The sequence below is a fragment of the Clupea harengus genome, chromosome 19, assembly GCF_900700415.2.
Source record: "Clupea harengus chromosome 19, Ch_v2.0.2, whole genome shotgun sequence".
NCBI classification, from domain to species: Eukaryota; Metazoa; Chordata; class Actinopteri; order Clupeiformes; family Clupeidae; genus Clupea; species Clupea harengus.
Window position 1 is genome coordinate 17,134,354 of NC_045170.1, and position 22,500 is coordinate 17,156,853.

At 47.8% G+C, this 22,500-nt stretch overlaps 1 protein-coding gene across 2 annotated transcripts in view; it reads left to right on the top strand.

The window, feature by feature from the left end:
- The window catches only part of elmo1 (engulfment and cell motility 1 (ced-12 homolog, C. elegans)), a 95,858-nt gene that overhangs the window by 22,739 nt on the left and 50,619 nt on the right, over window positions 1–22,500 (top strand). For both annotated transcript variants that reach the window (XM_031586579.2, XM_031586580.2), the window contains exons 2-13: window positions 4,201–4,402; window positions 6,395–6,435; window positions 6,645–6,717; window positions 6,921–6,971; window positions 8,348–8,517; window positions 10,983–11,018; window positions 14,047–14,146; window positions 14,463–14,614; window positions 14,965–15,043; window positions 17,141–17,191; window positions 17,904–18,026; window positions 18,463–18,591. In XM_031586579.2, the coding sequence (XP_031442439.1) occupies window positions 4,325–4,402; window positions 6,395–6,435; window positions 6,645–6,717; window positions 6,921–6,971; window positions 8,348–8,517; window positions 10,983–11,018; window positions 14,047–14,146; window positions 14,463–14,614; window positions 14,965–15,043; window positions 17,141–17,191; window positions 17,904–18,026; window positions 18,463–18,591 (1,083 nt within the window). In that variant the 5' untranslated portion in view covers window positions 4,201–4,324. The remainder of the gene's footprint in view (window positions 1–4,200; window positions 4,403–6,394; window positions 6,436–6,644; window positions 6,718–6,920; window positions 6,972–8,347; window positions 8,518–10,982; window positions 11,019–14,046; window positions 14,147–14,462; window positions 14,615–14,964; window positions 15,044–17,140; window positions 17,192–17,903; window positions 18,027–18,462; window positions 18,592–22,500) is intronic.

The window sequence follows — 22,500 nt, forward strand, 5'->3', positions numbered from 1 at the left end:
CACACACACACACACAAACATGCTTTTTGAGTATACATTTTCAAGGCACAAATGAGACACACACACGCACACTGCTTTCAGAAAGTGTAGCTAAACCACACACCCACAAACGGCTGTCAGGCAGTGTAGCTAAACCATGCACTCACACACACACACACACACACACACTGCTCTCAGTCAGTGTAGCTACCCCCCCCCCACATATACACACATATGGACACACTGTTCCAGACAGCGTGTCAGTTCTGTCCAGGAGATTGACTTCTGCACAGCCCCAGCAGTAGCAGTGCTGTGTGTTGGGTCACTGAGGCCGGCTCCAGAGAGGAAATCAATAAGCTCAGGAGCCAAGACTCTTCGTGCTCAAATCCCCCCCCCCCCGCCCCACACACACACACACACACACACACACACACACACACCCCTCCCTCCCCATGCATGCTCCAACTCTAACTCCAACCCCCCATCCCCCCCCCCTCAACCCAGCCTCTGAGGAAAACTGCAGACTGATCTATACATACATTACAGCCATTAGATACTTACACCCGAGTCGGCTCACAGCTCACATTAAACTTTAATGTGCTGTCATTAATCGTCATCCGTCAGAGCTCTGCTCATGTCCTAGTCAGGCTTGGCGCTCTGTTGTTGCACCGGAGCTCGAAGAACACTATACGAGAGGGGTTTGTCCATTTGGGTTGCAATGTCATCGTAAAAGACTAGGAAACGAGATGAATAGGGCTGCATAAAGTCCCTTTGTTGTGGGCTTTTAGCGATGCGGTGGATCTGCGTGAGAGGAGTCGCCTCCTGAACAGGTTCGCGCTGCGAGGCCCATCCCTACCTTCGGCTGTGGAGATGTCAACAGAGTTCACCCAGCAGCAGCAGGTCAAAGGGCCATAATCTCTGGGTGTTTGCCTGGTAGGGAGTGTTTCAGCTTTCTTTTGAGTGTGTGTGTGTGTTTTGGGCGCCCCACCCTTTGGTTCAAGACCTTACGACAACACCAAGGTCTTAAGACTCCCTCATACACTCTCTCTCTCTCTCTCTCCCTCCCTCTCCATCTCTCTCTCTCTCTCTCTCCCTCTCTTCCTCTCTCCCTCTCTTCCTCTCTTCTCTCGCTGACAGTGTAAATGCCCCCTCACAGGGACGTGATGTTGTCATTGGCTCCATGTGGCTGACAGTGTTTCCACAACTCTCCCCCACCCTTCAAATCCCCAAAGCCTCCCCCAGCAGGTCCTCTTCTCCACACACACACACACACACACACACACACACACACACACACACACACACACACACACACACACACACACACACACACACTCACTGGCTGCGGGGGGAGAAAAGGTCAGAGCCGCGTGTGGCAGAGATGTTATTCTAAACCAGTGTTTAGTGTGCATTGGGGAGAAGAGGGAGGGAGTGTGTGCGAGTGAAGTGAGTGATGAGAGGGTAAACGGAGAGAAAGAAGGAGAAAGAGAGAGAGGGAGACGAAAAGACGCGGATGGAGAGAGGAGGACATAGCAGGCTCATCTTCCCCGCAGCAGAAAGGGCATCTTGTGCTGGTCAGGACAGTGCAGGTTCTATTTCTGACTGGCATTCTTTTTTTCTTTTTTTTTTCTCCTCCCTCCATCCATCCCTCTCTCATTTGGCTTTTCCTTGAAACTGAGAACAGAAAACAAACGCCGAGGAGGAGGAGGGGGAGGCCAGTGGAAAAAAACTGTCTGGAGATTCACCATTGAACAGACAGCTGCACGCCCTTTAATGTTTGTGAATGATTTTAGCCTTTTCAGTTTTTCTTTCTTTCTTTCTCTCTCTTTCTTCCTCTCTCTCTCTCTCACTCTCCCTCTTTCTCTCTCTCTCTCTCTCTCTCTCTCTCTCTCTCTCTCTCTCTCTCTCTCTCTCAGGCTGTCATTATGAACATATGGCTGAGTGGTAGTTTAGTGCAGCATCACCTACTCAGGGCTTCACCCTCTGTGTGTGTGTGTGTGTATTTTTGAAGAATCTGGGAAGCCAGCTGCCATTTTCTGAAAAGCACAGAATGAATACATAAACATGATCCAAACGAACACACACACAAACACACCCAGTCAAGGAGAAATATTTAAAGCATGACTTGAGTGGTGACTGAAAAAAACCAAACAAGCCAGAAAAAGAAAAAAACTCCACGACGACAGCGTGACTATTGATGTGCTGGCCGCCATGGTAACTGACTGGGGCTTGTGTGTGTGTGTGTGTGTGTGTGTGTGTGTGTGCACGCACGCAAGCAAGCGTGTGCAGATGATGGGGAGATGAGTCAGAGGCGTGCGGACAAGGGGATGACACGGCACGGCACACCGCGGCACAGCGGCTCGCTCTTGGACTGGACCACGTCTTCTCCGCAGGGGTGGGAGGTGAGGGGTGGGGAAGTGTGTGTGTGTGTGTGTGTTTGGGGGGGAGAGGGGGCACTGCATCATGGAAGGCCGATTAAAAATGCAGTGGGGTTTACACAGCAGGAGTAGGTCTGATCCCAGCCACCCGGACAGGCTGTTGCATTGAATAATTTAGGCAGCGTTTGGAATTTTTCACTTATTTATTTTTCTCTCCTCTCTGCCATCCTCTCCTCCTCCTCCTCCTCCTCTTCCTCCTCACGCTAGCCGAGTGGGTTAAATATGTACAGAGGCGTAATTGTGTCACTCTAAAGTGGTAAAGCACCAGGTCACAGTGGATTCTGAAGCAGAAAGAATATTTGGTGAGTCTGCCTGTGGGTGGGTACTGTGTGTGTGTGTGTGTGTGTGTGGTTAAGCCAGTCTGGCATGCCTGTAATGGGATGTCTTGGAGAAGCTGCCATCAGCAACCAGAGGACAGTAATGATTTGATAAACACCACCTCCAGCTCTTAGCCAGACAGACCTCCACCTTCAGCTCTCTGCCATGTTGTTAGTGAAGGAGAAAAACTCTTGTCACTGTGCTCCAGTCACCAGCCTGGCCTTGCCAGCATGAAGGTCTTACATTCTCTTTGCGCCTTTCAGCCTTTCAGATTTTAATGCTTGTTTCGCCTTTTCCAGTTCTTGTGGAAGCAGATGTTCCCCGCGTTGCTAGCAGGTGGTGTGGACACGCTGATATAAAGTCTCCGTGGCACAATGTCAGGCGTCTCTAAATTTAAGCTTGCTGAAGCGTCTGTGCTGTGTTAATTGTGGCTGTAACCCTGTGTCTAAAGAGGGGAACTCTGTCAGCCGCACACGTCGGCTCCGAGGCTGTCTTTATTTTTATTTACACAACGCCAGGCTCGGTTTGATAACACATAAGAGCTCGGCTGTGTAGCAGTATCGCTTCCCTCTTTAAATACGGTCGACTGAAGGGGTGCAGTCCTTGATGTAAATCTATCACACAAGTGTTCTCTCTCTCTAGGTGTCCATCCAGTGTGTGCGTTTAAAAACACTCTCGTGGCTCTCTAAGTGGGAGACAAACAAATAGCATCAGACTTGATTAGATTTGATTAGCTCAAATGTCACCAACGTTTCAATCATCGACCACTTCAGCACAGGTGGCTGAATCAAACCCGTCTCCTGTAACTCTTGTAACTGTGCAGCTTGGTTTGAAAACACAAGAGAGCTTGAGAGTGCAGCTGTATTGTTGATTTTATTTTGTGTGACCTGATGGTATTTTTTTTTAGTACCAAAAAGTTTGGTGGAGAGACTCAGTCTGAGAATGCTCAATCAGGAAACAGACTTTTATTCTTGCAATGATGCATCAATGGAGAGAGGGAGGCTTCACTCAAAAGATTCCCCTATATCTCTGATTAGACATTGAAACAGTCTCAGTTTAAATATCCTACATAGCTTAAGGGGTGTCAATCCATAGCTCTGACCCACCATGAATATGTATCAGTCTGCTACCTCTGAGACAGGAAGTTTCACACTGTTGGTTTCACAGGGGAAATTGTTGATTAGCAAATGTCTCAGAGGCCTGTATTCATGGGGGTGGGGGCATGAGGAATACACATATAGCAGGACATTCAACCAGAAACCCTTACATTTTAACCTAAGTCCAATTAAAAGCAACAAATACAAATGAATATAAGATTAATTGGATTATTGATTATTGTCAATAATTAACTGATCCTTAATTCTGATTTGCAATTCTTTCAGACCTCCACTTTAGCTCAACTCTCTGAGTCCCACCTCAATCTCCTGGACGTCCTGTAACTGTATTTACCTCTGCTTCATTCTAGGCTTGGATGCGTGTCGAGCAGCAGTGAGAGACTCCACCCCCGTGTCGCCATAGCAGTTAGAGGCTCCGCCTTGGTTGCTGAGGTCACCTGAGGGCCCGCCCTCCCTCCCCCGCCCGCCGCAGTCATGCCGCCACCTGCGGACATCGTGAAGGTGGCCATCGAGTGGCCAGGGGCCTTCCCCAAACTCATGGAGATCGACCAGGTGAGTGCCCAGGCCCTCTGAACCGACAACAAGCAAGGAATACCTGTTCCCTCAGACCTGGACTAACACTTAGGAATTGTCCTGGAGTGGTACTGTCTGCATATGTATGATTGTAAATCAAGGATGATATCATATAGATGTTGATGTATAGATCAGGGATGTATGCCTTGGTGGAGTGCAATACTTATGGCTGAAGTAGTAAGGATCGAGATGCCTCCCTAGAGGGCAGTCTTTGATCCTTTGCTCCGCAGGCTAGAACAAAACGCTCACGTATGGTAGATCTCAAATCAGTCTAACTTTACCAGCCTTTGAAGGTTACCAGCCTTCATGAGTGTTTTAGGTAGCGGTGGGATTGGAGAAGTGGGTGGGAGAAGGAATTGGTAGGTCACCAGTCTCCCGACATCAGACGAGACGGCGGCGGCGACGTTAGCCACGCTAACTTGAAGCGTTAGTACAACACAGCGGAAGACGTCCATTTCATCAGCGCCCGAACCTGAGCGGCTTTGATGTCGGAGCTTTGTAGCTGCAGATGAGAGTAGTTTTATCGGAGTCGCCCGTCGCCCGAGCAAAAGTGCACAGGAACATCACTAATGAGATGAGGGGATAGAGAGTGGGTACAAGCAAATCAATATGGGGTCGACACACACTCACACACACACACACACACACACTCTCACACACACCCATACCCGCCCAAAACGAAATTTAATTTGAACAAATTGCTCTTCCATACTGCCAGCTCACTGCCACAGCTCATGTGTATGCATGCGCAGTTTCTTTCTCTTAATTGGGTTGGCGGCTCCAGATGCGGCTTTCTCGATCCTGTTGGGGTTTTGTGTGTGTGTGTGTGTGTGTGTGTGTGTGTGTGTGTGTGTGTGTGTGTGTTTATTTCTGCGCAGCTCGGCATGTTTGTGCCCCTTCGTGTAATGTGACAGCACCGCTGCCTCCCTCCTCTCTTAATCCTGGTTCCACGTCGTGTAGCTCTGCTACCATCACCGCCCCCCCACCCCACCCCCCACCCCACCTCACCTCACCAGTGGCATATGTCCGCTCAAGTCGGCCTCACAACGCATGAAAGAATCTTCCTCCGCGAGCCCCACTCGCGAATAACTCTGCATAAATTACACCCCCTGCTGAAGTGCACTGTTACTTATACACACGCTCTTTCATTTTTTTTTTTTTTTACTCCCCCAACTTTTTTTCCCGCCCAACTCCATTCCCATTCCCTGGCTCCGTTCTCAAATGTCACCGGTGCCTCGGAGGTCCGCAGGCAAACATTTAGCTCCTTAACACGCGAACGGGGAAAGACGGTGTGGAGCTCCTGCAGCTGTTGGCATAGGCGCAGTTCTAAGGCGGTCGAAGCCAAGTGACAAACCCAGCTTTCGGCTTCTGCTAGCGGGCCAGGGACGCTGCCTGGTATCGCAAACCCGATGGCCCTTTGACTTGAACTGAGCCAGTTGTGGAGTGTGTGTGTGTGTGTGTGTGTGTGTGTGTGTGTGCGCTGTTTCAGCAGGAAGTCCTTGTGACACTTGTGTGTAGTTGGTGCACTCCTGCAGAGGTGTGTGTGTGTGCATGTATGTGTGTGTTCAATGTTGTAGCCAACTGAATGTAACTGGTCTGGAAGTCTATGCTTACAGCCACTAGCCTCATCCACAGTCCCCACTCTCACACATGTCCCTGCTAGCGACCACCCACCTCCATGAACACACACACACACACACACATACATAGACACATACACACACACACACACACACACACACACATACACATAGACTCGCAGAGCTGCAGTTGCAGCTTGTGTCCTGTCACTTTTTGTCTCCAGATATATGTGAATATAAGTGAGTTGGCCTACTTGGCCATGCTGTAGTTTAGATGCAGGCCAGTCCTACTCGCCAAACCCCTTGAGGTTCAGGTACTCATTAAGTTAATGTTTAGCATGTTGGACATTAATGAATGAATGAATGAATTAAGCTTGTTCATTTCCCACAGAAAAAGCCACTCTCGGCCATCATTAAAGAAGTGTGCGAGGGGTAAGTCTTCAAAAACCATGTATTTATTTATGTTTACATATATTTCTCAATCTTACTGCTTCAAGGAGTGTGTGTGTGTGTGTGTGTGTGTGTGTGTGTGTGTGTGTGTGTGTGTGTGTGTGTGTGTGTGTGTGTGTGTGTGTGTGTGTGTGTGTGTAAAATTGTGGACTGCTGCTGACATCGTGTTTCCCTTGTGGCCCGTTTCACAGATGGTCAGTGCAGAACTATGAAAACTACGCCCTGCAAAATGCAGACTCCACAAACTTCTACATCACAGAGAAGGTAGCGACACCTCCCCTCATATATCTTTACATTCAGAGCTCTTGCCTCCTCTCTTTGTAGAGGCAGAGGCACAGTCTTGTTCTGTTGGATCAGAAATACAACTAGCGTCAAAAACAAATGGCTCCTGTGTTTCCCCCTCTCTCTCTCTCTCTCTCTCTCTCTCTCTCTTCCTTTCCTGTTCCTCGTTTTCTCTCTTTCCTCAGAATCGCAATGACATCAAGAACGGCTCCATCCTGCGACTGACCAAATCCCCCGTGAGTAGCATGCGCCTTTATCTCTCTCTCTCCTCTCTCCCTCTGTTTTTCTCTCCCTCCCTCCCTCCCGCTTTTTATCTCTCTCTCTCCTTCTCTCTCTATCTCTCTCTCTTCCTTTCCTGTTCCTCGTTTTCTGTTCTGGGTAGTTTGAGGACATGTGTGGAGTTGAGAACCCCCCTCCCCCTCCCCCTCCTTTATCTTTTCTCTTCCTCTCATGTCTAAATCCTCTGGGCCATACCTCCTGTCTCTCTCTGTCTCTCTGTCTCCTCTCTCTCTTGCCCTCACGTAATCCTTCAGATATGAGGTGATAGCCTTCCCCAACGTAGAGCAGTGGAACAAGTGTCAGCTGGTATGGAAATTCTTGCTAAACAAGGCACCGCCGGAGGAAGACTGAGCGACTAAACCTTCAAGCGCCACACTGAATTCTGAAGCCATCCTCGCATCAATTGAAGAGCCTTCACACTCTTTGTGGCCTTTAAACGCGTGTAATCAGTGCTCTTGTGTACGATATTTATACAAACACATTGCCTCGTTTCGGCTTTGATGTGACAAAGCGGAATGTTCCGGTGAAGAGATGCTTGTGTTTTGTAAACGACTCCTAACCAGCGTGCCTTACACTGCATTGAGCCGTCAACTCCTATTTATGAAATCGGTCAACACGCTGATCCATAGCATCCTCAGACATGGAGTTGTCTTGTGTAGCATTAAAATTCAAAAGGAGCACGTATTACAGCCACTAAATATTAAATAAAATAAAATATTAAATATTAAATGTTTCAGCCTCAGCGTATGTGAATGGCACAGACTGCCCTGGCAATGTGCCTCTCTCGGCGGTTCCGTGTCTCGCGGTAGCCATTGTCAATAGTTGTTGTAGTCGTTTCTGTTGGCAGGTTAGCTTCTAGGGCAGAACATCAATCATACCAAGCACCCCGCCAGCATATCACAGTTTGGGTTTCCAGCCAGAGCCGACATGGTCGACACGCTAACTCCCCAGCGCCCAAACCCAGTGAAAAGAGTCTATGTGTATGGTGGGTGTGAGCTTGGCCAAGCAAGTCGCCGCTACCAGCAGCGCATGTTTGTGTGCTGCGCTGGCCTGTGATGTGGCTTTTGACATTAGGGTGAGGCTTTAGCCCTCAGTGTTTATGTCTTGTGAGGTTTTGGTGGGTTTGCAATTCACTTTCTTTACAATTCTTTGGCATGTTTCTTTCATGAGGTATCCTCTCTCGCTCAGTGTATGGGCTGTTGAAAGTGTGAAAGTTTATAAATAATTGAAATGCGTATCTTACTAATAATTTTTTTCACATTTGCACCAACCCTCTTGGACTCCATGTCTCCTCCTCCGTCTCCTCAACGACCCTTGACCCCCGGGACGCCAGGCCACGACGGCGCTGGAGCTGCACGAACGCATCCAGTCGTCCAGCATGGACGCCAAGCTGGAGGCCCTGAAGGACCTGGCCAGCTCCTCGCGTGACGTCACCTTCGCCCAGGAGTTCATCAATCTGGACGGCATCTCCCTGCTCACGCAGATGGTGGAGAGTGGCACAGAGTAAGCTCCTCTTCCTCCTCCTCCTCATCCCTTCATTCCTTTTTTTTCTCATCACCCATCCTCCTCTCTCTCTCTCTATCTCTCTTCTTTCATCTCCTCTCTGCGTTCCGGAGCGAGTGGAGGTGTTTTTTGTGAAGAGGCTCTGTGTGTCTCTCGGTGGCCTTCAGTTCTTGAGTGTGTTGAGTCAGAGCTTCAGCAGCAGCCAGGCGTTTTCAAAACGAGCCGGATTGTTCGCCGTCCTTGGCATTGCACAGCACCCCTTCATCTCAAGGAGGCCTCGGAAATAAACCCCAGCAAAACCTGATCAAGGACGTTTCCAGTGCCAGGCAACACTTGTGTACCCGATACGCGTAAATAAAGGGGTTCATTTGATGACGTGGGTATAAGTGGGCATACTGAACAGCCTTGTTTTAAGAGGCCACCTTGGGTCATTACTGAGGCGATCTCCACCTCCTTTTTTTTCTTTTTTTTTTTCATCTAATTTTTTCTGCCCCGCAGTGGTTCCAAATTCTTCCCCCGTCAACACATTTACATTTGATCGAACATCGGTTCGTGTTTTTCCCCCCTCGCTCCCCTTCCACTCTTCCAGAGACTGCGCCAGTGTGCCTCGCTCCAAGGTTACCGCGAGGGCAGACGCTTCTGCTGAGCTGGAGCTTTTCTCCACCGCGCTGCCGGGGAGAGACCTGCGGGGGTGCACATGCTCTCTGAGCACGGAGGGAGAGAGGGAGAGAGGGAGAGGTTTGAAAGAGATTCATAGAGGAGAGAGAGAGAGAGAGAGAGAGAGAGAGAGAGAGAGAGAGAGAGAGAGAGAGAGAGAGAGAGAGAGAGCACTAGCACAGAGATAAAGGCATGGATAGAGAGGTGTGTTCAGGCAGTCATTCCTTTTTAAAGAGCCGCTCTGCGTCTCTGAAAGACAAATGAATATCACAGAGCACAGTCTCTCCTCACCATCCCTGCGTACCCTGCAGCCAGTGGGTAGCTTAGTGTGTGTGTGTGTGCGCACCGCAGACGAGGGCACATCTCTGCAACATACCAGCCTAATTAGTCCTCCTCTGGCCCCATCCGTCCCCCAGCGCAGTGATTGGCAGGGTTTGCTCAGGCCGTGTGTGTGTGTGTCTGTGTGTTTTTTCCTCTCCTGATTGCTGAAAGCTCCAGCCTGACTGCTGGTTGTTTATCTCTAGCTGCTTGTTTATTTGTGGTTCCCTCAGAGCTAGCCGTTAGCCGAGGCGAATCCCCCCTCCCGGTCCCTCTCTCTGCAAGGTTATTGCCGACCCCTTTCCCTCTCTCTCTCCGAACCCCCCCTCAGTACACGTGACATGAGCTGGGGTATGGAGGAGAGCTCTGGAGCTCAGGGTTGGTCAGGTTATTATTCCGTTGCCTTAGTGATCCTCTGAAAAATCCTCCCGTGTCTGAGAGCAGTTCATGTAGTTCTGTTAAAGTTCACAGCCTCATCGAAGTGTATGTGTGTGTGTGCGCGTGCGTGCAATGTTGGTTCATTTCGGAATGAAAAGACTCTTCACAAACCCACACACAGTCACAGAAACATGAGCACACACGCACACACGCACACACACACCGAGAAAGAAATTCCAGCCAGCCATTGACCATAATAAGAGGCTTTAGGCATGACGGCACTCTTGAGGGTAGCCTGCTCTCATGCCTCTGCCCAGAACATCTTGTGGCACTGAGACTTGCAGCAGAGACAGCTAGCGTGGGGATGGAAGGGGATCATCGCCATCTACTGGCCACCACACTCACAGCCCCAGACATGATAACCACGATGGAAGAATGCTGTGCAATGCATTGGATCAGCACTGGCGCCCCTTAAATAACGGTACAAATTGGTTTTAAGTTTTTGAAATCAGATCCGACGCCTCGCTGCTGAACCATTTGAAAGTGAGAGAGCCCTGTCACGAGTCTTTCACCTCCTTTCTCCTATTCACCTTTACAATATTGTGTCTTTTTTTTACTATTGTGATGTATGTTTGTAAATTGTATTTTTTTTCCCTATGAAAGTGCATTACTGTCATGAGTTTGCTGGCGAGTGCGATATTGCAATGATGTGAGTTCTAACTTTTGCCAGTAGAGGGCGGTATCCATGGTAAGCGTATCGTTAATAATGATTGGTCCCTTTCTGTAGGTACTCTGCTTTGCATGCTTGGTGCGTCTGTTAAGAGTCTGTTTACAGTGCTTTCTGGTATTCTCTGGTATCTCTCTTCTCTCGTTTGCATCGCCTGCATTTTGTGTTTCGTTTTGGTGAAACGATGCATTCACTGTTCAGGTGTTTCACAAGTGAATGTCAGAGGCATCTCATGGTTTGGAAAGAGACACTGTTTGGAAATCCAGGCAAATGTCAGTGGCTTCAGTTCTGTGTGTGTGTGTGTTTGTGTGTGTGTGTGCGCGCAAGTCCTTTTGTTGGTTGATTATGTTTTCTCCCTGACGTCAAAGTTTTTAAATCTTTGCAGACGATATCAGAAACTACAGAAGATAATGAAGCCCTGGTAAGCCCCATCCTCCCCCCCTCTCCTCCCCCCTCCGTCTCAGCTGGATAACCCCCCCCCCCCCCCCCTCTTCTACAACTCTTCTCTAATCACCTGACCGAGTCTGCATGACCTGGCTCTGGTCCCTGTCCTCAGACCGTTTGGGAAATCAAACAAACAAACACGGTGACAGAAATTGGGTTACTGATCTTGATCTCGCCCTGTTCCCCCTGGGTCACCATCCATTTAACAAAGTTGTCAGTTTTTTCGTCATTTTCCTGACCTTTGCATGCGGTAATGGGCATTTAAAAACATACTGCACACCTGTTTGCATCCAGATTAAGGGGTCAGCATACTCACATTTAAGATTGCACCAACTCTGTTCTCTGATAGCCAAGATAAAGATCGTTTGACGATTTTTGCATGATATTCATGTTCTTTAGAGCTGTAAACGAATCACGTTCGCATCAAAACAATCTGATCGAGCACAAAACCCAAGCCAGCAGAACGCTTTTTGAAGCTGTTTGTTGTGAACTCTCAGAGAACAGCCTTTGGTGCCTCTTGAAGCTCTGGTCCGTTTTTATTCTGTGATGAGGGGGTTTTGTAGCAATTGTGTGCTTTTTGAGGTGAACCATTGGCCTGCACTTCACTTCGATCTTTTTGTAAACAAATAACAATCCACTCAACTCATCCAACCAAAGAGTTTTCCTGTCTCTCTTACTAAGTACCAGAGCAGCACTTGCTCCCGCTTTGTAAAGGTCAAAGAGGATGCCCACTTCTAAAACATTGCTCAGTTTTTCAAGAGGTCCTCTTCACATTGTGCCTAGCACTACCGACAGGCCATTGGCTCATCAACAAGTTCTCATTGGTCGAGAGCCAGATCACATGACTGCCCAGTGCCAGGTGCAAAAAGCTTTACTCACCATTTTGGTTGGTCTGTGGACTACTGTCCTCCAACTGCTGTGTTCTATGTGACTGCCAAGGCGCTGTGCCACTGTATGCGTTAACCCTCTGCTCTCTCGGGCTGTGTCATGTTTTTACCCCTATGTTAACCATATTAATATATTTATCTATATTTATTTATTTATTCATTCATTTATTTATTTATTCATTAGAATGATGTCCCAAACTAACATAAAAAGTTCAGAGCATAGACAATCATTTTGGGGAATTATGAATTCTTATCAATCCAGTGGTTTTGCCGATGTTTTTGTGTCTTTTTTTTATTTTCTATTTTTTTATTTATTTATTTGTTTGTTTGTTTGTTTGTTTGATATTGATTTTGTTTGGGCAATTGTTTCCATCCAGTGGTATCTATGCTTTGAAAGTTAAACATGGGAAGAGGCTTTTGACCACACTGTTGAATCAGTGATGCAGTCTACCACAGGGGGGCAGCACTGCTCCATATTTAACCCTGATAAAGCATCGACTCGAGTTTCAGCACATTTCAATTTATCGCTAGTTACCAGGAATTAAATAAACACAAAAAATTACGAAAATATTATTTAGTAAAGAGAAATATAGTATGAATCATGACATTTCTACTTCTGCTAGCCAGCCTTTAACCAAGAACAAACAGCTTTCTGTGCATGTGTCCTGTACATCTTTTAATGATACGCTTTAGTAATAACTTTTATTCACCCATAGGTGCCATGTTTTCATTTTTATATTATTTAGCCATGTCACACCACAGCTGAAATGTAATTTGTCTTTGACGTATTACATTTTTCACAAACAGCCTCAGTCAGTACATTTTTAATGTTTCCTGTAAATGGACATTTATTGTGTGAATTGCAGATTTGACGTTATTTTATTTCCCCCAATTGATTGACTGGCAGTGACCCCCCTTTATTATAAACATTTGTTCTTCAGTCATGCAGACAGTCTTTTAGACCTAAATATGGTTGTTTGCCTGTGCTGTAGTGTTTTGGAAGGTGGCACGGATTCTTGTCATGTATTGCTTAAGGCCTGAATACATCTTATTATTACAGCGCAGTGTGAACAGAAAATCAAGGTCACCAGGATAGTTGTTAAGTGTTACGTTCACCGTTTCAAAATGCATCCCCATGACACCTGTCAATCAAAAGCCTTAATGGCTGCATACGCCAGCACATACCCTTGAGTTCCTGACTGCTGTGCTTGGACCTATGGTCTCAGTTCTGTTTCATCATCTTGTTTTAATGAACATTCAAATCCTGGTCTGAATAAACTGGTAATAAGCTACTATGTCAACTGTGTTAGTAAGTACTGGGCTTCATAAGGGCGCCATAGAGAAGCGTGACTTCAGGAGCTTCTTTTCGGACTGTTGAAGATGATTAGGGACTAACCAGCTTCCTCTCCTGCCACTGGTGATGAGATGGCGCCACTAATGTCACTACATTAACACAGCATGGGTGCTCTGTCTGCGCAGCTGCTCTGTCTGCGCAGCTGCTCTACGGCTGCGTCCCGCCGCTCGCTACTGCTGGCCCTCCCTGGCGCCCCCTACTGCTCTTGGAGGACTGAGCGCTCTCTTCCTCCTCCTCCTCCTTCTCCTTTCCCTCTCAGTGCATCTAGAACCCCTGGCTGTGGATTCTGTCTTTTTCTCTCTTCTCTCCCTTTTTATCTCACTTTCTCCATAATTTCTCTCTCTCTATATATCTTTCCATTCCTTTCTCACCTCTATTCTTCCCTCTCTTCTGTTTTTCCTCTCTCTATCTCTCTCTCTCTCTCTCACCAAGGCTTCTTCTTGCTGCTTTCTCTCTCTCTCTCTCTCTCTCTCTCTCTCTCTCTCTCTCTCTCTCTCTATCTCTCTCACCTGCCTCTGCTCAAGGCTTCTTCTTGCTGCTTTCTCTCTCTCTCTCTCTCTCTCTCTCTCTCTCTCTCTCTCTCTCTCACCTGCCTCTGCTCAAGGCTTCCTCGTGCTGCTTTCTCTCTCTAGTTGCCATGTCTCTGCGCTCTCTGCTACTGCGACCCCAGCGCTTGGCTTTGCCTCTGTGGGGTTGTTGTTGTTTTTGCTCAGTGGCAGGGACGACACTATTGGCTTTGTTTGTATGTCTGTTGTCTCTCGCAGCTTCGGAGACCTGTTGTCCTTCACGCTGACGGCCTTCGTTGAGCTCATGGACCACGGCATCGTCTCCTGGGACACCTTCTCCGTGGCCTTCATCAAGAAGGTGAGCTCTCGGGGGACAGAGACCCACACTGGACCCGCGTCCAGCACACGTCTGGCCGGACGTCATTGTTACACATATTTATACGGGCGACTCATCACTTATAGAATACAAATTGTAAATTATATATGAGATCTCGATGTGTGTGTTTATTTACATTCTTATTTCTCAGGTGGTTATGATGTAGTATTTGGTCTTGTCATTCAACCCCCCACTGAAGAAAGCCATGTCATTGGCTCACTCAGTTGAGATGGTGCATTACATTTTCTGAGCACGTATGCCCTGAGCATGCAGTGAATGTCTCCGTGCTCTTCCGCAGATCGCCGGATACGTCAGCAAGTCGGCCATGGACGCCGCCGTGCTCCAGCGCTCTCTGGCCATCCTGGAGTCCATGGTGCTCAACAGCCAGGACCTCTACCAGAAGGTGGCGCAAGAGATCACCATTGGTCAGCTCATCCCCCACCTTCAGGGGTAAGATGGGACCGGGAATCTGTTCTCGTTAATCATAATGGTCAAGCTTTAAAGTCCTGGTGTAGACATAGTGTGGCCATGATTGTTCTCTGTCCTAAATTCAGTTAATGGCACCTTAATTGGCATAACTGACTGGCATACCCAACTTAATTGGCATACCTGACTCTTTAAAAACATTTCAAGGTGCTGGTTCACAAATCTGCACTTGCATACTTATGATACACAAATTCATTATCTGTCTATTGAACCATCCCTCTTTCTCTGGCGGTCTCTCCCTCTCTCACACACTTCTGCTCTCCTTCTCTTCCTCTCTCGCTCCCCTACCTCTCCTCCTGTCCTCCTAATTGCAGGCCTGATCAGGACATCCAGACGTACACCATTGCAGTGATTAATGCGTTGTTCCTCAAAGCTCCCGAGGAGAAGAGACAGGTACCCAGACTCGCTCACACATTCTCACACACACACACACACACACACACACACACACCCTATCCCAATCCATCCTACCACGCCTGCCCCCCCACCCCACTCCCTCACCCACAAACACTCATACCCCTTAATTGATGCGTCGGCTGCAGTAAAAATGAAGGATGCGTCTCATAAGCGAAGCTGAAATTGCGATGCATCACAACATGCGGCCCGAGCCTCCTGCCAGCTATTTTTAGCCTCGGGTGTGACTGAACTGCCAGCTCGGCGAATGGCTTGCTGTAGCGGCCCCTCGTATATGCTGTGTCGTATCTCTGCACTGGAATGCTTTTGCATGGATTGCCATTTCGGTCTGTCTGTCTTTGCAGGGATGTGTGTACTCTGTGTGTGTGTGTGTGTGTGTGTGTGTGTGTGTGTGTGTCTCTCTGTCTGTCTGTCTGTGTGTGTGTGTGTGTGTGTGTGTGTGTGTGTGTGTGTGTGTGTGTGTATGCATGTGTTTGTTTGTGTGTTTGTGCGTGCGTGCGTGCGTGTGTGTGTGTGTGTGTGTGTGTCAGACACATGCACGCTCCCTGATTATTTTTGTCCAACTCTTCTTCTAAGGCTCTGTCTCCTTTCCTCTCGCTTTCTGTTTTATTCCCTCACACATTCTTTCTTCATCTTTCTCTCTCTCTCTCCTTCACTCTCATTCCCCCACGTTTGACCCTCTCTCTCTCTCTATCTCTCTCTCTGTGCCATCTTCTCTGACGTCAGAGCCGGTTCTGCTCAACAGAGTGTGGAATTACGCGGTCTTCACGCTCACACACGAGCCTCCAACAAAGTCCAGACCCGTTAAGGGAGTTAATGACGAGCCCGGTTGCCCTCCATCGCTCTCCTCCTCTCTCTCCTCTTTTTATGGAGGATGAACTGACCCCCCCGCCCTCCATCCTCCTCCCTCCACCGCCTTGTCTGACTTCCCCTTTAGTCTCTCTCTCCTTCCCCTTTAGTCTCTTTCTCCCTCTCTTTCTGCCTCAGGCCCACAGGCACTTATCTGCATGATTTAAAATGAAATCGCTGCAAAAGTGCAATTCACACTTTTCTTTTTTCTAAACGTGCATTTTAAGCGCCTTGGCCCCGAACATATGTTTTTTTTCGTTTTCTTTCTGGCCCATTTTAAGAGTGTGTGTGTGTGTGTGTGTGTGTGTGGAGGAGATGGCTACATCAGCATGGCTCCACTAGGGCTCCTGTTGGGACCCAGGGCCGCAGAGGTCGTGTACAACGGCGGAGTCAAAAAAGTGCAACTCAGTAGACCTGTCATGATGAAGGGTGTTTTTTTATTTCCCCCCCTAGTTTGTTTGTTTGTTTGTTTTTGCTTTGTGTTTTGGGTTTTTTTCGCTGACACAGACCGCCTCAGAAATGCACCACTAACAAAATGCTCTGCCTCTGATTCATGTGCTTTCTGTTTCTCTCATTCTCTCTGTCTTCCCTTCTTCCTTTCTTTTGTTTCTTTCTTTGTTGATCTTTTTCTTTCTTTATTTGTTCTTTGTTTCTCTATTTGTTTTTATATTTCTCTCTCTCTGTCTCTTTCATTCTTGTTCTCTTTCTCTATATATATCTTTCTCTCTCTCTCCACTCACTCACTCACTCACTCACTATTTGTCCCTCTCCCTGTTTCACATTGTGCTTTCTTTCTCTCCTGCCTCCCTGCTGCACTGGTTACGGTAGCTCGATGAGCATGTCAACATCCTTGATTGTCCACTTACAGTAAGTCGTCCCTGGTCAAATGACTCTCTACGGCATGGGGTAGAGGACACACTGTCACCTGTCACGGCAGTAAAGCGATTACCTCGGGCATGCTGATAGTCTGTTCCTTTAAGAATTGCATTACTGTACCAGGTTGCCTTGAGGATGACAACTGTTATGAGGATGTTTATGATGGCTTTTACTGTGTGTGTGTGTGTGTGTTTGTGTTTGTGTGTGTGTGTGTGTGTGTGTGTCTGTATGCACACCTGTCTGTAACTAATAGTCTCTCCTCTCTTACCCTCTCTCCTTTTCTCCCTCTCTATCTCTCCCCCTCCTTCTCCCTCTCTCTCTTTCTCTCTCTCCCTCCTTCTCTCTCTCTAGGAAATGGCTCACATTCTTGCACAGAAACAGCTGCGCTCAATCATCCTCGCTGTGAGTATCCCACTGACCCCTGTCTGTGCATTGCCCCCCCCCCCCCCCCCCCCCCACACACACACACACACACACATATATACACACACACACACATAGTCACATTTCAGCATTCTCATCTGTTTCTTCAGCTTCTTCTCTTCCTCCTCAAATGGATGTAAGCCTTTTAATGCCAGCCAATGTGACCCTTTCATACGGGAGATAAACTCTCTCACACAGTCAGCCTGTCCTTTTGGCCATATGACGTTCACACAAACCCATGTGGACAAATGCATATTTCAGTCAAAAACGGACACATGCACACACACATACAAACACATACAAACACACACACACACACACACACACACACACACACACACACAACATACAAACACACACACACACACACACACGTTGAAATTGGATGCAGTCATTTGTGTAGACATGAAGTGAAGTGTGTGTGCATCCATGTGTAGCATATTTAGTCACTCACTCACACACACTCCCTACGGTCCAGTTTCTCCCACCGTCTATATGACATCTGTACACATATTTGTGAAGGGATATAAAAAACACACTTGGCCATTTCCCTTATTCAGCCCTTTAGTCAAGAGCACACACACACACACACACACACACACACACACACACACACACACACACACACACACACACACACACACACACACACACACACACTTAAACTAACTGTGTTCCGTCATTTGCACAGAATGTGATCAGGAGTACGAAGCCCATTAATGATGAGATGGCCCACCAGCTGTACGTGCTGCAGGTGCTGACCTTCAACCTCCTGGAGGACCGCATGATGACCAAGATGGACCCTCAAGACCAGGTCTCTCTCTCTCTCTCTCTCTCTCTTTCTTTCTCTCTCTCTCTCTCTCTCTCTTTCTATTTCTCTCTCTCTCTCTCTTTCTCTCTGTCTCTCTATCTCTGTTTCTCTTCCTGTCTCTCTCTCCTTGTCTCTCTCTCTCCTTCCCTGTTTCTCTCTCTCTCCTATCATGTTGCTATGGTAATGGCTTCTTAGTTGTTGTTCCACTGGTTTACTCCTTCCTCTGCAGGCACCAGGGCTTTGAGACAGTGAGCCTTGTGCAGAGTAGTATATAAAGACGAAGACTTTCTCATTTGACCGCTTTATCTCTCACTCTCTACTCTAATTGGCCGCCTCCCGCTCTCCTGCTTTCTCTAAAGTACTCTTTTCTGTATCCCTCCCTTTCTTCCCTCTGTTCTACTCCTCCCTGACCTCCTTTCTGCTCCCCCTCTCCATCTAGGCTCAGAGGGACATCATCTTTGAGCTGCGCCGCATCGCCTTCGACGTGGAGTGTGACTCCACCAACAGCGGCAGCATCGAGAAGCGCAAGTCCATGTACACACGCGACTACAAGAAACTGGGCTTCATTGTAAGTCTGTCTATCACACTATCGTCACTATCTCTCTCTCACTCTCTCACTCTCTCACACACACACACACACACACACACACACACACACACACACACACACACACACACACACCTGCTTTCTCCTTCACCTCCCCCTCTGTAGTCCAGATTAAGCTCTACTTCACTGCAATGATGAAATAACCTGTCACTGCCAAGCATACATATATTCATTCATTTTGCTTGACCTTTACATATTATAAATTACTGCCCTACTGGAAAAAGACAAAAAGTAGTTGGTGCCATAAAATAGAAGGTTGTCCAACATGAAGTTGTACTGTCTATGCATGTGCCTAGATTATTATACAGTACATGTATACTGAATATGTTTGGACATGGTTATGTAACACAGCTATGTATACACACACACGTGCCTACACATTTTCTCTTTTCTACCACATGCAGGCATGACGTTGTCGTGTGTGTGTGCGTGTGTTTGAGATACGAAAAAAACAGACTTGTTATGTCTGTTCATATCTATGTTGCCTGCAATAATATGAGCGTAAACACACATAGACTCACATACAGACACACACACACACACACACACACACACACACACACACACACACACACACACACACACACTCTGTCATATGTCTCTTTCCCACTCTCTTTTTCTCCATCCTTCTCTCTCTCTCTCCTTCCCCATTAGTCTACCTTCCCCTGGGCTTAAAGCGAGGAACAGGCTGCAGAGCTTGGCTCTCAAACGTCTCCACATAGTCACAGACACAGCTGCATGCCTCCCTGAGGCTGTGTGTGTGTGTGTGTGTGTGTGTGTGTGTGTGTGTGTGTGTGTGTGTGTGTGTGTGTGTGTGTGTGTGTGTGTGTGTGTGTGTGTGTGTGTGTGTGAGAGTAAATTAATGTGTGTGCAATAGTGTGTTGGATTTCCACTGCAACCTGTGCCACGTTTGCATGTGGCTGATGTACAGGCCTGGCTGGAGGCAGAGAGAGAGGGGGAGAGAGAGAGAGAGAGAGAGGGAGAAAAAGGAAGGGGGAGAGAGAGAGAGGGGGAGGGAGGGAGGGAGTGAGGGAGTGAGAGAGAGAGAGAGAGAGAGAGAGAGAGAGAGAGAGAGAAAGTATAATAAGTAGGTTTGCGCAGTATCTATTTTTCCATACCTTCCTGACATTTCACTGGGTTATACGGTATGTGGCAGTATGTGTAAGCTATACTAAGTATAAGCTGAGCTGCTGCTAGAAGTCATTGTAGCATGTGTGACATTGTCTAGCCTACAATGTCCTGTGTCTAATACGCAATTAGCCTACTTAGACAAGTCTTGCTGGGTTTAAAGCAAGCGTCGCTTCATAAACTACAAAGGGTCCAAAATGCAGGGGCAAGACTTTTAACTAAGACCAAGACGTTTCACCACATTACACTAGTTTTAGCAGAGCTACATCGGCTCCAAATAAGGTTCAGGGTTGATTTTTAAGATTTGATTGTTTGTTTTTAAGGCCGTGAATGGGCTACCTCCAGCCTACATTTCTAACCTTTATGACCAGTGACCACTTACATTCCATCAAGGATTTCTAAGGTCCTCCGAGGAGCTTTTACTGGTTTTACCTTGGTCTAATTTTAAATCAAAGGTCCTGTCGTTGGTCCAAAATTATGGAATAGTCACCTTTTTGATGTTAGATCTGCTGCCTGCTTGGACACTTTTAAAACTAGATAGGTAATAAGCGCCCTTCTTCCATAGATTTAGCATACCTTGCTGGAGGACCCAATGACACTGCGGTGGCAGAGACCAACACAACAGAGATGATGGTAACAGTGGTGCGAGTGGTGGTGGCAGACTGACAGTTGACTAAAATAATGCTCGTGGCATAGAGTATAAAATAGCATAGAGTATTTTTGACGGTATTGAAAATACATACCTTTTGGGATTTTCTAAATACCCCTGTATACCGTAATACCTTGATACTGTCCCATGCTAGTAAGATGTGGGAGCGTGGAATGGAAAGTACTCCTCTTTGAGCGAGTGGATCTCTATTCTTCCTCCTTCTCTTTCTCTCGCCTCTTTCTCCTCTTGCCTGAGGCACATCACTGACAGTGATGGTGTGATGACCAGAGTGTTTGCATGTGTTAGAGAGGAGTGTGTGTGTGTGTGTGTGTGTGTGTGTGTGTGTGTGTGTGTGTGTGTGTGTGTGTGTGTGTGTGTGTGTGTGTGTGTGTGTGTGTGTGTGTGTGTGTGTGTGTGTGTGTGTGTGTGTGTGGGGAGAGAGAAAAGAATCAGTGAATGAGTGAGGGAGGGAGAGAGAATGAGCTTAAAGTCATCATCTTGTGAAGCCCCAGAGCGGCTCAGCACGACCCCTCTCACACAGCCGTGTGCTGCCTGATGATAAGGCCGGTTCCCAGTGCTCAACACGTACACACACACTTCTATGCGTGCCCAACACACACACACACACACACACACACTCACGCTTTCAAACGTACTTTTCTCTCTCACACACACACACTTTCAAACTCACTCTCACTCTCACTCTCTCACACACACACACACACACACACTTTCAAACTCACTCTCACACACACATACACTTCATTACACAGTGCTCAACAGGGATGAGCGAGTGTGTTCGGGGGGCAGTGGGGCTGGTTCCCCCCCAGGCAAGGCTCAGTGGTGTGGGAGACGGAGAGAGAGAGCGGCCTGTCTCTGGTTCTGCCTCTGCTGTAGCTCCTCTGTCAGGATGCCTTCAGCAGCAGGGTCTAATGAGAGGGAGAGAAGAGAGGCCACAGCCGCCTAGCACTGTCATCAACAAGAAGACTTATGTGTGAGAGTGTATGTGTGTGCGTGTGCATGTGGGTGTGTGTGTGTTTAGAAGATCTAAGTGTAGGTTTTTGTGGATGTTCTGTATGTGTGCATGTCATGGGTGTCTGTGTGTGTTGGTGTGAGTGTGTGTGTGTCTCTCTTTTGTCTCTGTGTGCTTGGCTGCTTGTTTGTGTCTGTGAAAAACAGGAGGTGAGGTAGAGAAATTTTGTTGATTTTTTTGTGTGTGTGTGTGTGTGTGTGTGTGTGTGTCTTTGTCTCTTTGCTGCTTTCCTCCTTGCCCTTTTCCTGTTTATTAGCTGTTAATCATTCTTTCACTTTCCTGTGCCCTCTCTTCCTCACCCCTCATTCTCACTCTCCTCCTCAGCCTCTCACTCTCTCATCACACATACCCTCTTCTTTCTTGGCCCTCCTCTCTCCTCCTCCCCTCTCTAGCCCACCTCTTTTCTCTTCCTCTCCTCTTCTCTCCTCTCTGGTCATCTCTTTTGCCCTCCGTGTCTTTCCTTCTCTCTGCTGCCGCCCCACTCCTGTCTTCTGACGGCCGGTCCTGATGAAGGCTGATGGAGCAGCAGAATCCATCCCTCTTCTCTTTTTGCCCTTTCTCTCTCTCTCTCTCTCTCCATCTCTCTCTCTCTCTCTCTTCCTCTCTTTCTCTCTCTTCCTTCCGTCTGTTCTTCTGACGGCCTGTCCTGATGAAGGGTGATGGAGCAGCATCCGTCCCTCCTCTCTTATCATCCATCAGCCAGCAGCTCCCACCCAGGGGTCGCTCTCCTCCCTCTCTCTCTCTCTCTCACTCTCACTCTCTCTCTCACTGTCTCTCTCTCCCTCTCCCTCTCACTCTCACTCTCTCTCACTGTCACTCTCTCTCACTCTCTCTCATACTCACACACTCTCTCTCACTGTCTCGCTCTCTCTCTCATTCTCTCGCTCTCTCTCTCTCTCTCTCTCACTCACTCTCACTTTCGCTCTGAGCCTGAGGGGCGTACTCAGCACCCAGACACATCAGAGGAGAGGAAAGGACAGAGGCATGGAGTGAGGGAAGAGGATGAAAGGACATGGGGGGGAGACGGAGATAGAAAGAGGGAGAGATTGAGTGAGGGCCT